This window comes from Eutrigla gurnardus (genome assembly GCF_963514095.1).
Source record: "Eutrigla gurnardus genome assembly, chromosome: 8".
NCBI classification, from domain to species: domain Eukaryota; kingdom Metazoa; phylum Chordata; class Actinopteri; order Perciformes; family Triglidae; genus Eutrigla; species Eutrigla gurnardus.
Genome location: NC_139922.1, coordinates 16,818,084 through 16,831,625, shown reverse-complemented (window position 1 = coordinate 16,831,625; position 13,542 = coordinate 16,818,084). Strand labels below are relative to the sequence as shown.

Below are 13,542 nucleotides of genomic sequence, written 5' to 3'. Positions count from 1 at the left end.
AAACATAATAAAAGTGAAAATAAACTGGATAGTAAACAGAAAGTTTGTTAATTTAATAACAAAACCAGGCGAATGAAGAATCAAACCTGGCTGTAGAATGTAACAAAAGAGGGGCTACGCTATGTGTTAGAACTACAGCATCGTCATATGGCTTGTATGGATCCCGGATGAACGTTAAAGCTTTAAATTTCAAACGCAACAACGTGGGACATCGTCACGGAACTACGCATACCAGCGGTAGACGCAGGGTCCCAACGGGACCAGATGGTCCAGACAGGAGCTCTGCCCATCTCCCAAAGGCATCGCCCCCACTCCCCCCCTGTGTCAAATCCCAAGCGCAATGGCTTGTGTTCCCTCCCCTCTGACGCGCCGGACCCACATAAATAGGAGGCTCCCCAGATCTGCGGCACACTTCACCTCAGCTCCTCCAAGAGCAAGTACCTCCCCTCAAAAAGCACAGCAACAAACGGCCAACGAAATGAGTCCCAGCATCACGACCGAGGCCAGCCAGCCTCTCCCTGCCAGGTCCACCGTGGCCCAGAGAAAACAAGCCAACGAACTGAGAAAGGTAAGGGACAGACAGAAACGCCAGAGCCCTTTATGTTTCTGGAAATGTTTTCTCATTCAAGCCTTTTAAAAGTACAGCTGAATAACGCATTTTCTTGATTTCTTCCAGACTCTCAAACCCTTGTTGGAGAAGAAACGACGTGCTCGTATTAACGACAGTCTCAGCCATTTGAAAGGCCTGATTCTACCCCTGGTTGGCAAAGATAACGCACGCTACTCCAAGCTGGAGAAAGCTGATATTCTGGAAATGACCGTCCGTTTCCTCAGAGACCTTCCTTCCAGTCCTGTCAAAGGTACGCCTCGTCTCCTGAACTACCGCATGCATTTGACAAAGTATCTATAAACTGAGATTGTGCACGGAATTCAAGTCACTGATCAAATCCTCTTCTCCCTCCAGACTCCGCAGACAGTTACAGAGAAGGCTACAAAGCCTGCCTCCAGCGCGTCTCCACTCTGCTTCCCAAAACGAGCCTGGATCAAGACGCGTGTCAGCGGGTTAACGACTTCGTCCAGCAGTCCATGTCGGCCAGCGTCACTCCGACCTGCCGGAACTGCTGCGCTCAGAGCTCCAAGACTCTCCCTCAGATCCAACAGAGACTCCTGAGCCTCAAATCCAGCTTCGGCTCCAGACTGGAGAGCCAGTCCCGCAGCAGCAGCAGCAGCGGCGGCGGCGCAGTGGCTCCCAGCAGAGCGCAGTCCGTCCCGCAGGCTGTCAGCGCTGCCATGTGGAGACCTTGGTAGATCGGCTGGACATTCATCCCACGCGTGTTATTTATTTTGTGATGTTATTTATGCTATTTGTATTCCAACGACCGCAGTCTTGGCGATCAAGAATGGTTTGAGTCGCTGTACAATAATTTAATTCAGCGTTTGGCTCATTTTGCGTTTAATGCCAGAGAGCACAAGAGCACAGATCTTAAAGAAACAGAAGTCTATGGGCTTTTTTAAAATGCAATCCTCTTTGGGGTTTCAGAGATACGGGTTGTAGACAACACTTTTGTAAAACCCCAAGGGTTATTTTGTTTGAGGTTTGCACGTTGGACTTAAAAGTATTTTGGTCTGTGCAAAAGAATAGTCTGTAAACACTGTGTGTTAAATAGGATGGCGTTTTGTAAGGAAATCAAATATGTTTTGTGACACTTCCAATGTTTTGTCATCGACAAAGGTTTTTCAATAAATGCTCATTTCTCGAATATGGTTGTGTTGGATATTTGATTTATTCTTCTTCCAAGGACCTCAAATGTCTCATTAATTCCAGACGTCTTAACCAGAGGAATCTCACGTATATGAAAGGAAGGGAAAAGGCGCGCAAACGCACAAAGCCGCAGGTCAGCCTGAGCCTATTGACGCGGATGAGCAGCTGCTCTATTGTTGCAGATGTGAGGCGCCTGGTTGCCGCCAAATTGGTGGGAAGAACTTGGACTGGTTGTGTGATGGGACACACACTGAGATGACTGCAGTTGTGAATTACAATGACTTGACGTCACCCAAAACACACTTGTTTCTTAGTCATTTTAATAACGTTTCCCAATGCAATATCAGCCAGCGTTTTCCTGTGATTATGGCTTAATAATAATAATAATGACAATACGTTGGTTTCACACAGCGCTTTTCAAAGACACTTCTTTATAGTATAAAGGCAAAATTATGGTCAGATCACTTTAATATTTCAGTTTTAAAAAAGCATTAATCTTACTTATCTGATATCTGTGGGTGGCTAGCAGACTTAAACTGAATTTTAGCAATGTTTACTGTTTACCACTTCTTTATTCTATACCAGCAAATGATCATGCATGATGTTTATTGATGTTTCTTTTGCACAACTGACTCCACAAACGAATCCTTATGATGTCCCTCTGCTTCACTGGATGTAAGTCTCTATCGTAGAGGGGACAATGATTTTACATGCATTTTGTTTAGCAGAAAACTGTCTGTTTAATAACAAAATAGTATGTTTGAAGCAAAAAATTAGCTGAGCACTGTGCAAACACAATTTTACAAAAAAAAAGTACAAAAAAGGTAAAATGCACATTTCGATTAAAATGTATTCAAGTATCTTGGAAAACAACAGAGATGTTTATCTACGTGCAAAACGTCTTCCACCTTAAAGAAAACTTTGAGGAACTCCAAAAAGAAATCTCCTTTTTTTTTTCAAAGTTTAGGATCAATCTTCATATCTGACCTTAATACCAGAAGGGAACAAAGCTTCCTTTACTCTGAAGGGAACAAACATATGTTTGGACATTTCCCTTTATACCACAACCACATAAACACACAGAGACAAATCAATGATAGCGTAAAAACAAAACTGGCAAGCAGATACTCCAGATCTGTTAAGACATGAGTTTGTACATTGTTAATGGCAGAATCAGAGGAGATTCTCTGGGCAGACTCACATACTGCCCTGTGCTTGCTATTGTAGACTTGGTGTTGTAGATTATGCCATTACTGATGTTGAAACAGAATATATAAATGCATTTGTAGTATTGCCCCAATTACCCTTATCAGACCATAGTCAAATAACCTTGTTTCTGAAAAAGTCCCTGGCACCCACGAACCTGGTATGTCAGGCTGGGCCAACATCTCTCACAGCCCCGCACAGTTAACACCGGTGCCCCCCAGGGTTGTGTGCTGTCCCCGTTGCTCTTCTCCCTGTTCACCAATGACTGCACCTCTAGAGACCCTTCTGTCAAAACCATCAAATATGTGGACGACACCACCATAATAGGCCTCATCTCCAACACCAACAAGAGATGAGTCTCCTGGAGTCCTGGTGTGCAGTCAGTTACCTGGAGCTTAACATCAACTGTGGAGATGATAGTGGACTTCCACAAAAAAACCCCGACTCATCCTCCTCTGGTCTTTAACAACTCATCCTTTACTGTGGTAGAGCACTTTAAGTTCCTGGGCACAACCATCCCCAACACACTCAGATGGGACAATAACATCTCCCAACTCGTGAAAAAAGGCCAGCAGCGCTTGTTTTTCCTCCGCCGCCTGAAAGGGCTACAGGTCATTCCCCCCTCATGGTACAATTCTACAGAGCGGCATTGAGAGTGTGCTAACATCCTCCCTCACGGTCTGGTTTGCCTCTGCGTCAGCCCGCGCAAAGGCCAGGTTACAAAGAGTCGTCCGGGCAGCAGAGCGGATCATGCCCCCCATCATGGACCTCCACAGCTCCAGGACCATTAACAGAGCTGTGAAGATTGCGGCCGACCCCTCTCATCCTGCCAATAGTCTGTTTAATCTTCTCCCCTCTGGATAACCCTTAAACTTGGACTCCATTGCACTTTAATTTTATTTAATACTGCACTATCTCCATTCCAACCAAATCAAATTCCTAGTATCTGTATGCATGGCGAAATAAAGTTGAATTGATTGAATTGAATTGAGGTTGTTTCCTCTTCCAAAGAATTTAAATGGACATGATAGAGCCCTACTATCTACACAACGCTGCACAAATTCAAAACATGTTGGATGCTTTTCTGAACACCCAATATCAACCTAATGAGGAAAACATAAATTTGGTCACACAACATCTTCAAAACGTATTCAACTGGTGAAAGAATCTAAACTGGTTGACAAAGTGCTGTAACTGTCAAACAGAAAACACAGCAACCCAAATGACCATGAGACGCAATTTAATTTATTTACCTAAATTTACCTAAAACAATACAAAAAGCTTATACATAAGATATACTGTATAATACATCACATGGAAAGAGAAACAAAATTTAAAAAGCAATCAATGATAATAGCTTTTGGAAATGATGGGGAAATATTCCTTAAAAAAGAAGAAGAAAAAGAAGAAAATGGAAAAAGCTGTGAAGGACAACCAATGTGCCCTTGAATTTAACTCATCACTATAAACAAACTATAACACCAACTCAAAAGCATTAAAGCCTGTGGTATAGACAGTATTAGCTCAGAAATGTTGAAAAAACAGGGCATGCAGGGCCGACTATAAGATAAGGAAATCTCTAATCCCCTGTTTAACATTTGGCTAAAATGATTCAATAATATCATTAAACCCATCCTCATGTATGGACGTGAAGTGCAGGGCCCTCTAATGAACCAGTGGCAGACGTCCTGGGACGCAACCGCCCTTGAAAAACTTCACCTACAGTTCTGTAAAGAAATCCTCAAGGTCCACAAAAACAGCCCAAATCACGAATATACAGAGCAGAGCTGGGGGAATTCCCTCTGTCTCTCCACATGAGAGCAAAGAGCTTTCCAGTTCCAGGTTCACTTAGCTGATCCTGAATCCTACCATTACACAGCCTTCAGGAGGAACAGTCTCTGCCCAGAAACCGACCATCTGAGAATCTTCAAGGAAACCTACCAGCTCGAAAACCAAGAGCTCCATCTTCTTCATCTTAACCATAAATCGAAACAGGTCGTATTGGTAACGATTGGATACCAGAGAAGAGAGAATGTGTTAACACTGTTCACTATCGGAAATGGAAACGAGGTCCACTTTCTCTTCGTCTGCCCCCTCGCTGTATGAGGCTGTCAGAAAGAGCTTCCCAGGACAGCTGACAGCAGCAGAGACAACACGTGAGGACCTGATGAAACTGTGTTTAGCAGAAGAACCACAATTCATACATTCAGCCGCACAATATGACAGTCTGCCACCATATTAGAGAAAGGTTAATTACGACTATTCCTGTTGTATTGTATTCTTGACAAACTTTCTATTTAATCATTTACTCATTTTGTTATAATTCATTTAGGTCTATCAGTTATTTATGTATCTGTAATAAATATGATGATAATGATAATCAAATGAGACACCCATGCCACCAACAAAACGGACAGTGAACGACCGACACACATACATCAACACAAATACATACACACAGACACAAACACTATATACTGTATATATAATAATATAATCAATCTTAATGTTGTGTTAATGTTCACATTACTGTTTTATGTGTTCGGTCAGTAACCTATAGCATCCTAAACTCTAGAATACTGTCATATCTCACAATGTCCTGCGTACCATCAAACATCAGACCATATTTACACACAGTCATCAAAAACCACGTTCATTAGAAACACAAAGGGAAAATATTTGCCTGTGTTGTAGCTCTAAAAAAGGCTTTTGGCACAATTTGGCACAGCATTCACAATTTTCTGATAATATAGTTATTTGTCTTTAGGCAGATGAGTCATACATTAAGTCCATCTTACAATACTTACACGCTCTGTCCTACATCTCTAAAGTTAGGCAAAGTAGGGACCTTTCAAATGGCATGGCAACGACCAACAGCTCTTCCAGTTTATGTATCGAGCATCTCTGAAGTCCCTTCTTGCTTGGTTACTCCGTTTGGCCTGGTGGTTCTGAACTTTTTTCCATTTCACAATGATTGACACCACTGTGCTCCTGGGAACACTCACAGCCTTAGCAATGGTTTTATAAGGCCTGGACTGATTACAAGCTATGACTCAATGCCACACACATGGATACTGGAATGCTTGGAATTGTACAACATCAACAGGACACACAAGCCTTCATCAATAACTCACTGGGGCTGTGGAAGACAACTCAAAGCCAACAGCACAAGTTACCATCAAGTGCAGCATAAACCAAGGAGATGCTCTGTCCCCGCCTGAACCCCCTCAGCCAGATCATCACTAAGAGGGGCTAAATACCGGTACCGAGTCACCATCAGCCACCTCTTCTACATGGATGACATCAGGAATGAGCTTGACATTGACTCACTGATCCCCATCACCAGGATCTACAGCAACGACATGGGGATGTCATTCGGGCAAGATAAGTGTGGTCGGATGGTATCCAAGAGAAACAAGATGATCACCACTGAAGGGGTTGAATTACCAGACGGTAACATGGCAGATGTCCAGGACAGCTACAAATACCTTGGAGTCCTAAATGGAAGAGGCTGCAATAAAGTCAGCCACAGCCAGATACCTACACAGAGTAAGGCAGGTCCTAAAAAGTCATCTGAATGGAAAGAACAAGATCCAAGCCATCAACACGTACGCACTGCCGGTCATCAGGTACCCTGCTGGTGTAATAACATGGCCAAAGGAAGAGATACCACTGATATCAAGACAAGTAAGCTCCTCACCATGCATGGAGGTTTCACCCCAAGTCCAGGACTCCGAGACTTGTACACTAAGTTGCAGGATGGAGACCGAGGACTACTGAGCGTCAGAGCCTCCAGGACCAACATCCAGGAGTACATCAGGAAGATGGCCTGAAGTGATGAGCTGCTCAGTGGATATCTCAGACAGCAGAAACCCGAGGATGAGGGAGAACCATCATGGAAGGACAGAAGTGGCTGATATGGAGGAATCATACCAGTGGCTAGATAAGGCTGGTCTGAAGGACGGCACAGAGGCACTAAGCATGGCAGCATATGTGCTGAAAAACACACGGGATTGAAAAGTACAATACAAGTAATAGAAACAGAGGCACACTAGAATTAAATTCTTTAAAACACAAATAAATAAAAATCCTAAAACAGTTGTCAAGTGATCACAATATCATCTAAAAAAAAGAAAAACTTGATAAACGCTAAACGGCTGGAATGGCTCGACTCCAATTCATAGCTAATGGATTTAAGTCTGACTGAAACATGTTCCAGTCAGATGGAGCAGCAGAGATTAATTATCTTTTCCATTGCTCTGTACTCATTTTCCCTGCCTTATTTGGAACAACAAAATTGTGAAACAATACGTGAGTCTGTGTGAAGGCCCCGCCAACCCTCTCGTTTAAACAACGACGGTTCTGGCAGCAGTTAGTTATGATGTCTACAATACAGACCGACAGAAATGTGGCAAAGACTTTTTCCCCCTTTTTTTTGGTCTCAATATAAAAGCAGGACTTATTTGCAAAATAAAAGCCAACTCTTAGCTTAATTATTTTTCAGCCAGTTGTATAATACCTAATGTGATGTGTCATTGCCATAATTTGCAGATGAAAGAAAAACAATGCACAAAACATTTGACAGCATTGCACCACACTATAATACACATGATGGAAATAATACAAAAAGGGTTGTACACATTATCATTTATTGTTTATTGTAAACATAAACCTTTTTTAAGTGGACGAAAGATGTCTAAAATAAAATTGTCCCATAATAGGGTAACCTCTAAAAACTGAAATCCACTGTTGTTCAGTTTTCCTTGTCCAAACTGTGTTCCCAGTGGGGGTTGGGTGCTCGTGAGTATTGTGCAGACAGACCTGCTAAATCTCTCTCCACCCATAACCATGCTGTGCATATAGTTACCATACACAGATATTCTAGAGAGAAAATGTTATTCATTTTGTTTATTCTGGGATTTTGTAGGAATTGCCGAATCTTGACGTTCTTGTCTGGTGATAGCGTTGATTTTACACTGTCAAACTGTGTGAACTCAACTTTACACATCATGTTCAGTTTATTCAAAGAAAAATGACATCAGAGTTTGCTTGGGCCTGAGACTCAATGTTTTTAAAAATAAAAATCCTGTTTTACAAACTGGAGCTGCTTTTGATTTGAATTATGAAATTTAGATGTTTTGGAAGTTGCTCCAGCTGCTCCAGTTGCCAATTTGATTCTTCTTTTTATGTGTCTCTTTTAGCCGTTTATTGGAGATTTGCAGTTGGATGAGTGTTTGCGAGTGTTGGCATCACATTATATTGTTTGATTCCAGTAACAGGTTTCAGGTGGGATGCCACATTTGTCATTCATTTGAATGGAGTGGAATGAAGTGGTTAAGAAATGGAGATAGCCCGTGTATTTGCAAACATGCAGTGTGTTCTCTTTAAAACCTTCCTTGTGGAAACGATCCTCTGCACTGACACGTGGAAGCAAAACCAGTTAGCTGCTAACAGGAAACCCTCCTGACACTGTGATAGATTGAATGCTTTGCTCAATAGATGTTATTTGTCCAACACTTGCAGCTTGTAAGTTCTTTCCGGTTTTCTGGAATTTCAATTTTAATTTAATTTTGGAAGAACAAAGTCATGAATCCTCACAAAAAAAATCTTCATAACAAATTAATCATAATTAAGATTAGATTATGATGAGTGACTTCCCTTGCAAAACCAGTCAAATAAATGGAAGAACACTGCAGAACACTGCAGGGCATTTGCTTGAGAAGCACGTGGTAACATTAATTTTTCCTTCCTATAATTGGGATATTCTTATTTTGACCTATTTTACTGCCACAAGAACATGCTTGGTAGAATCACTTGTTATGCTCACACGCTCAGGATTGCTTTCATTACATATCGTCAAGAATATGTTTGTCTATGGTTGATATAGCTGGAATATGATGCTCTCTTTGTTTGAGGGGGAAGGCGCCTGTTTTCTCTCAGCTCACATCGATGAAGCAAAAGTCAGGTGGAGTCCGTCTCGCTGTTTCTCCCCCATCCCGCAGCCCGCACGTGACTCTTAATTCCCATGAAGTGTCGGAACATTTGCAGACAAAGGCTCCCTGTTATCCGGCCTGCACAGATGGGTTACCGACGCCGAATTTGCTTGAAAACACAAAAGAGGACTCTAACCGTAAGAGTAAAACGGAGGAGAAGTGTACCTCCCTGCAACCCCCACCGCCCCCTTCCTCTCCCCTCCCCCTCCCCTAACCATCCCAGCGGGGCGGAGAGGGGCGCGTGCAGCAAGTGTGCCTCTCAGTTTCAGGGCAACAATATTGTGACTTATTTTTTATTTCAAGTTATAGAAATACAAATCTGAATTGTCCCAACTCTCTCTCTCTCTCTCTCTCTCTCTCTCTCTCTCTCTCTCTCTCTCTCTCTCTCTCTCTCTCTCTCTCTCTATCTATCTATCTATCTATCTATCTATCTATCTATCTATCTATCTATCTATCTATCTATCTATCTATCTATCTATCTATCTATCTATCTATCTATCTATCTATCTATCTATCTATCTATATATATATATATATATATATATATATATATATATACTGTATATAGATATACATCTATCCATCTATCTATTTAATATAATATAATATAATAATTCTCGCATTTGGTTTTGGGGGATTTTTAAGATTCTGCTCTCCCAGACCAGCATCTTCATCTCCAACAATCTTCATCCTCAACAGATTGAGCTTGTGCTTCGTCATCACCGCGTATAATATTGATAAACAAGCATTTCATGAAAGCTTGGACGCCAAAGTATCCAGGTGTCAAGCTGAAGCAGACAATTGCATTGCGAGTTTCCAAACGGGGGGGTGAGCATGCTTTCTTTCAGTTGGACAGCAACATGGAGCCATAAGATGCATACAGATGGGGCCCCCACGCCAGAACTGCGTGCAGATCATGTGTCGTGCGTGTAAAGTTGTATAGAAAAAGAGATGCAGTGCAGGCTGTGTGTGTGCGTGCGCGCGCGAGCTATGGATAGAGCCACGGTGGTGAGACATGGAGTTCAGGATGCTGGTGTTGTGCAGGAGGCGTGTATGGGGGGCGGGGTCGATGGATGGAGGTTGGGGAGGGGTGGTGTTGTCGGCTCGGTAACAGACAGCCATCTGGTCGCCGTGGCGCGTGCTGCGCGCGTGGTTTCCCTGAATGCTGTGGCATTTGATGGGTTGTCGTCTCTTTCCTGTTTTTTTTTATTTATTTATGTTTTATTTTCAAACTAAAAATCCCAAAGCTCTAATTCAAAGATTCATTCATCACATGACGCGATGGCTAAACACACCACATAAACAAGTAAATAAATAAATATGTGTCATACATAATCATGTCATAGCTATGACAAGCTGATTTTATATTTCGAGCTGGCTATTGTGATTTAAGTATATGCTCCCTCGCCACCCACCCTCTGTTCTTCAGCCCCCACCGGCTTGCGTGAGGCGTTGGTAGCAGCGGGATACACCCTACAGGTAGACACTGCCTCCCCCCCCCCCCCCCCCCCCTCCCCCGGCAGAAACTGCATAAAAACGTCATATGCAAAACTATTGTTGTCAAAATCTAAGAGCAGATGTTATTTCAAAGTAGCGTGGCTTGGGTATGAGATTGGAGTAAGAGTCTGTGCCTCAGTGGACACTTTTTCATACACGCAAGCCTGACCCCTATGCCAGTAATGTATGAATTGCACCCTATTGTTCTAAGTTTGCTTATTACTTTTTAAAAAAAATTATATGTAATGCAAAATATATGTAATCAAACGTTGGCAAATTCCACACAATAAAATACAGAAAACAAACGTATGGAAGAGCAACAGGACAGCAGGCAAACAGATATATTTAATTTACACTGAGATATGTTGTGGAAATGTTTTTATCTTTTTATGAAACATGTTATGTTTCATTGTTAGATCTCAACATAAATGAATGCTATGTAGCCTGTTTTTAGTTCCCAATCACGTGCGTAATTACGCAGCAGAAGCTGTTTATCAGTATTTTACGAATAACCTGCTATATGTCATACATGTGAAATACAGAAACTCATTGTGTATTATTTAATATGATATAAACTGTAGAGTTTGCGGATTCATGTATTTATATATTTGGTGAAAGAGCATTCGGTTCGTCCAAACTTTACGCTTCTTTACGCACGCATTTATTCGGCTTGTGGACGCAGATTTTAAAAATGTGGTACTTGGATCATAACGCAGACACGCACTGCAGTTATTATGCATGGATAACAAAAAAAAGACAGATGGTTATCTGGCCAAATGTGATGGTTTAGTGTTGTATCTGTCGAATACGCGCGGTCCTAATAGTTTCGTGTTGGCTTGGGGGCGTACCCGTGACGCACGTTAACCGACGCCACAGACCGGCATATATACCGCAGCCCTTGGCCGTTAGAGACACACCTTCCCTGACTTCGGTTCTGGACGCGTCTCTGACACAAAGACGACTCTGAAAAATGTCTCCAAACATGAATTGTGAAGCTCTCCAGTCTTTTTCTCCTCGGCCAACTGTGGCCAAAAGAAAAGAAGCTCTTGAGCTCAGAAAGGTAAGCGACGTCCCTGCATTTTGCCTCATTATCTTAAACATTTTCGCTGTTGATTTGCACTTCCTGTAATGAATGAATGCTAAATATCATGTTTTCTTTGCAGACAATGAAACCTCTGATGGAAAAAAGAAGGCGCGCCCGTATTAACGACAGCCTGGACCATTTGAAAAACCTCATCCTTCCTCTCACAGGCCGAGATGTAAGTTGTTATATTAACTCAAATACAGACGCGTAGAAACACTTTTCAGATATAAAGCAGCGGCAGTGTTCAGGTTCATATGTTTAACATTTGCTTTTTATTGTTTTCTCCAGAAGAATCGCTACTCCAAGCTTGAGAAAGCAGACATCCTGGAAATGACCGTGAGGTTCCTCGGCGACATCCCCCCAGTTAGCACGAAAAGTGAGTTATGCTTCTGCTTGTTTGACCCTTTTGTTGATACATATGCAGACACTGGACTCGTATAGTTGTTGAACAATGAAATTAAATCGCATTGTCTTTTTCAGACTCCGCAGACAGTTACAGAGAAGGCTACAAAGCCTGCCTCCAGCGCGTCTCCACTCTGCTTCCCAAAACGAGCCTGGATCAAGACGCGTGTCAGCGGGTTAACGACTTCGTCCAGCAGTCCATGTCGGCCAGCGTCACTCCGACCTGCCGGAACTGCTGCGCTCAGAGCTCCAAGACTCTCCCTCAGATCCAACAGAGACTCCTGAGCCTCAAATCCAGCTTCGGCTCCAGACTGGAGAGCCAGTCCCGCAGCAGCAGCAGCGGCGGCGGCGCAGTGGCTCCCAGCAGAGCGCAGTCCGTCCCGCAGGCTGTCAGCGCTGCCATGTGGAGACCTTGGTAGACTTCACGAGCTAAATGACCGGCTCTCCATGAACGCTAACTGTGAAGTGTTTCATATGTAGGTTCATCATTTGTAAATATACACTTGATTCACTGCCTCGTTCCCGCTGATGAAAAGCCAGAATTCATCGTTAAATCGTATTGGTTGAGTATTATATACTTACGTTTTGCGCACGGGTCTGTTGTCCTGTAAAGGTGACACGTTTAGACAGTCGTATTTTTTTAAATCTGCATGTATGTATACGTTAAATATTTAGTCCTCTTTGCGGACTAAGTGATTATGGGCCGTTGAAACAGCCCTGTAAGACCCAAAGGGTCAGTCTGTATGAATTTGCACCATGGACGTCAGTGTACCGCGTCTGTGCAGATGAACTCTGTAGACATTATATGTCATTGTAAAGTATCTCGGTTGAGATGTGTTTTTTTTTTATTTTTGCTCTTTACAGCAAATGTTGTATATATGTTATATAAAAACAAATAAAACTGCGATGTCGTGGTAATATATTGTGTTGTGTTTCGTTTAAACATTGTTATTCGTCAGTTTGCCAGAATAGTGTCTCATTCACGTGCGTAATTGCGCATCATTATGGCGCATAAAACATTATATGATGGCAAAGAAAACGTTATTTAGATGGCACACGACACATGGAAAGGAAAACTGAACGTGTCTTAAATTACAGGGACGGAAAAACAAACCTGTTTGAAAACGACTGTGCTAAAAATGCATTTAATTGAAAAGCATTAAAAGAAAACGCTCTGAGGCTTGCCTCCGTCAAACAATAGGGTCATGGAAATGAAAACGTAGGATTTTGGTGCAGCAAAGATGATGCCATCCTTTATAAAGCAAACAAAAGCCTGTGTCGTGCATCTGTCGACCAGACTTGAACAGAATAGAAGCAGTTGGCGTGACTTGGGCAAGGATGTTGTGGTAAAACGCGCCTACTAGAGGCGACATCAAATACTGCCCCTGCGTTGATGGTGTTGGGAGGAAACGCGGTCTCTGCTGCCCTCCTCTGACGGTTGTAGGTATTGAACGGGTTTCTATTTCCGTTTCACAATCATGGTTTTTCCCCACTAAGCTCTCTGAAATGCACCGGCTAAATGGCTCTCGTGTGGTTTCCCCTCATCCTTGAATGAACATTTGAGTTACATCATACACAACATCCTCTTTGCGTTTCTG

General features: G+C 42.6%; 1 protein-coding gene and 1 pseudogene across 2 annotated transcripts; both read left to right on the top strand.

Annotated features, from left to right (window-relative positions):
- The first annotated feature begins 264 nt into the window (after positions 1–264).
- Positions 265–1,308, top strand: LOC311017851 (transcription factor HES-2-like; annotated as a pseudogene). Its single transcript, XR_014599284.1, has 3 exons — positions 265–568; positions 677–860; positions 965–1,308. The product of XR_014599284.1 is annotated as a transcription factor HES-2-like (transcript).
- Positions 1,309–11,428: 10,120 nt separating this feature from the next.
- LOC311017047 (transcription factor HES-2-like) lies at positions 11,429–12,438 on the top strand (the record flags this gene model as incomplete). The annotated part of the gene is made up of 4 exons (XM_084015161.1): positions 11,429–11,518; positions 11,622–11,717; positions 11,831–11,918; positions 12,023–12,438. 4 exons carry the CDS (start codon positions 11,429–11,431, stop codon positions 12,361–12,363), a joined length of 615 nt encoding a protein of 204 aa, XP_083871287.1. The 3' UTR covers positions 12,364–12,438.
- Between the last annotated feature and the right edge of the window lie 1,104 nt (positions 12,439–13,542).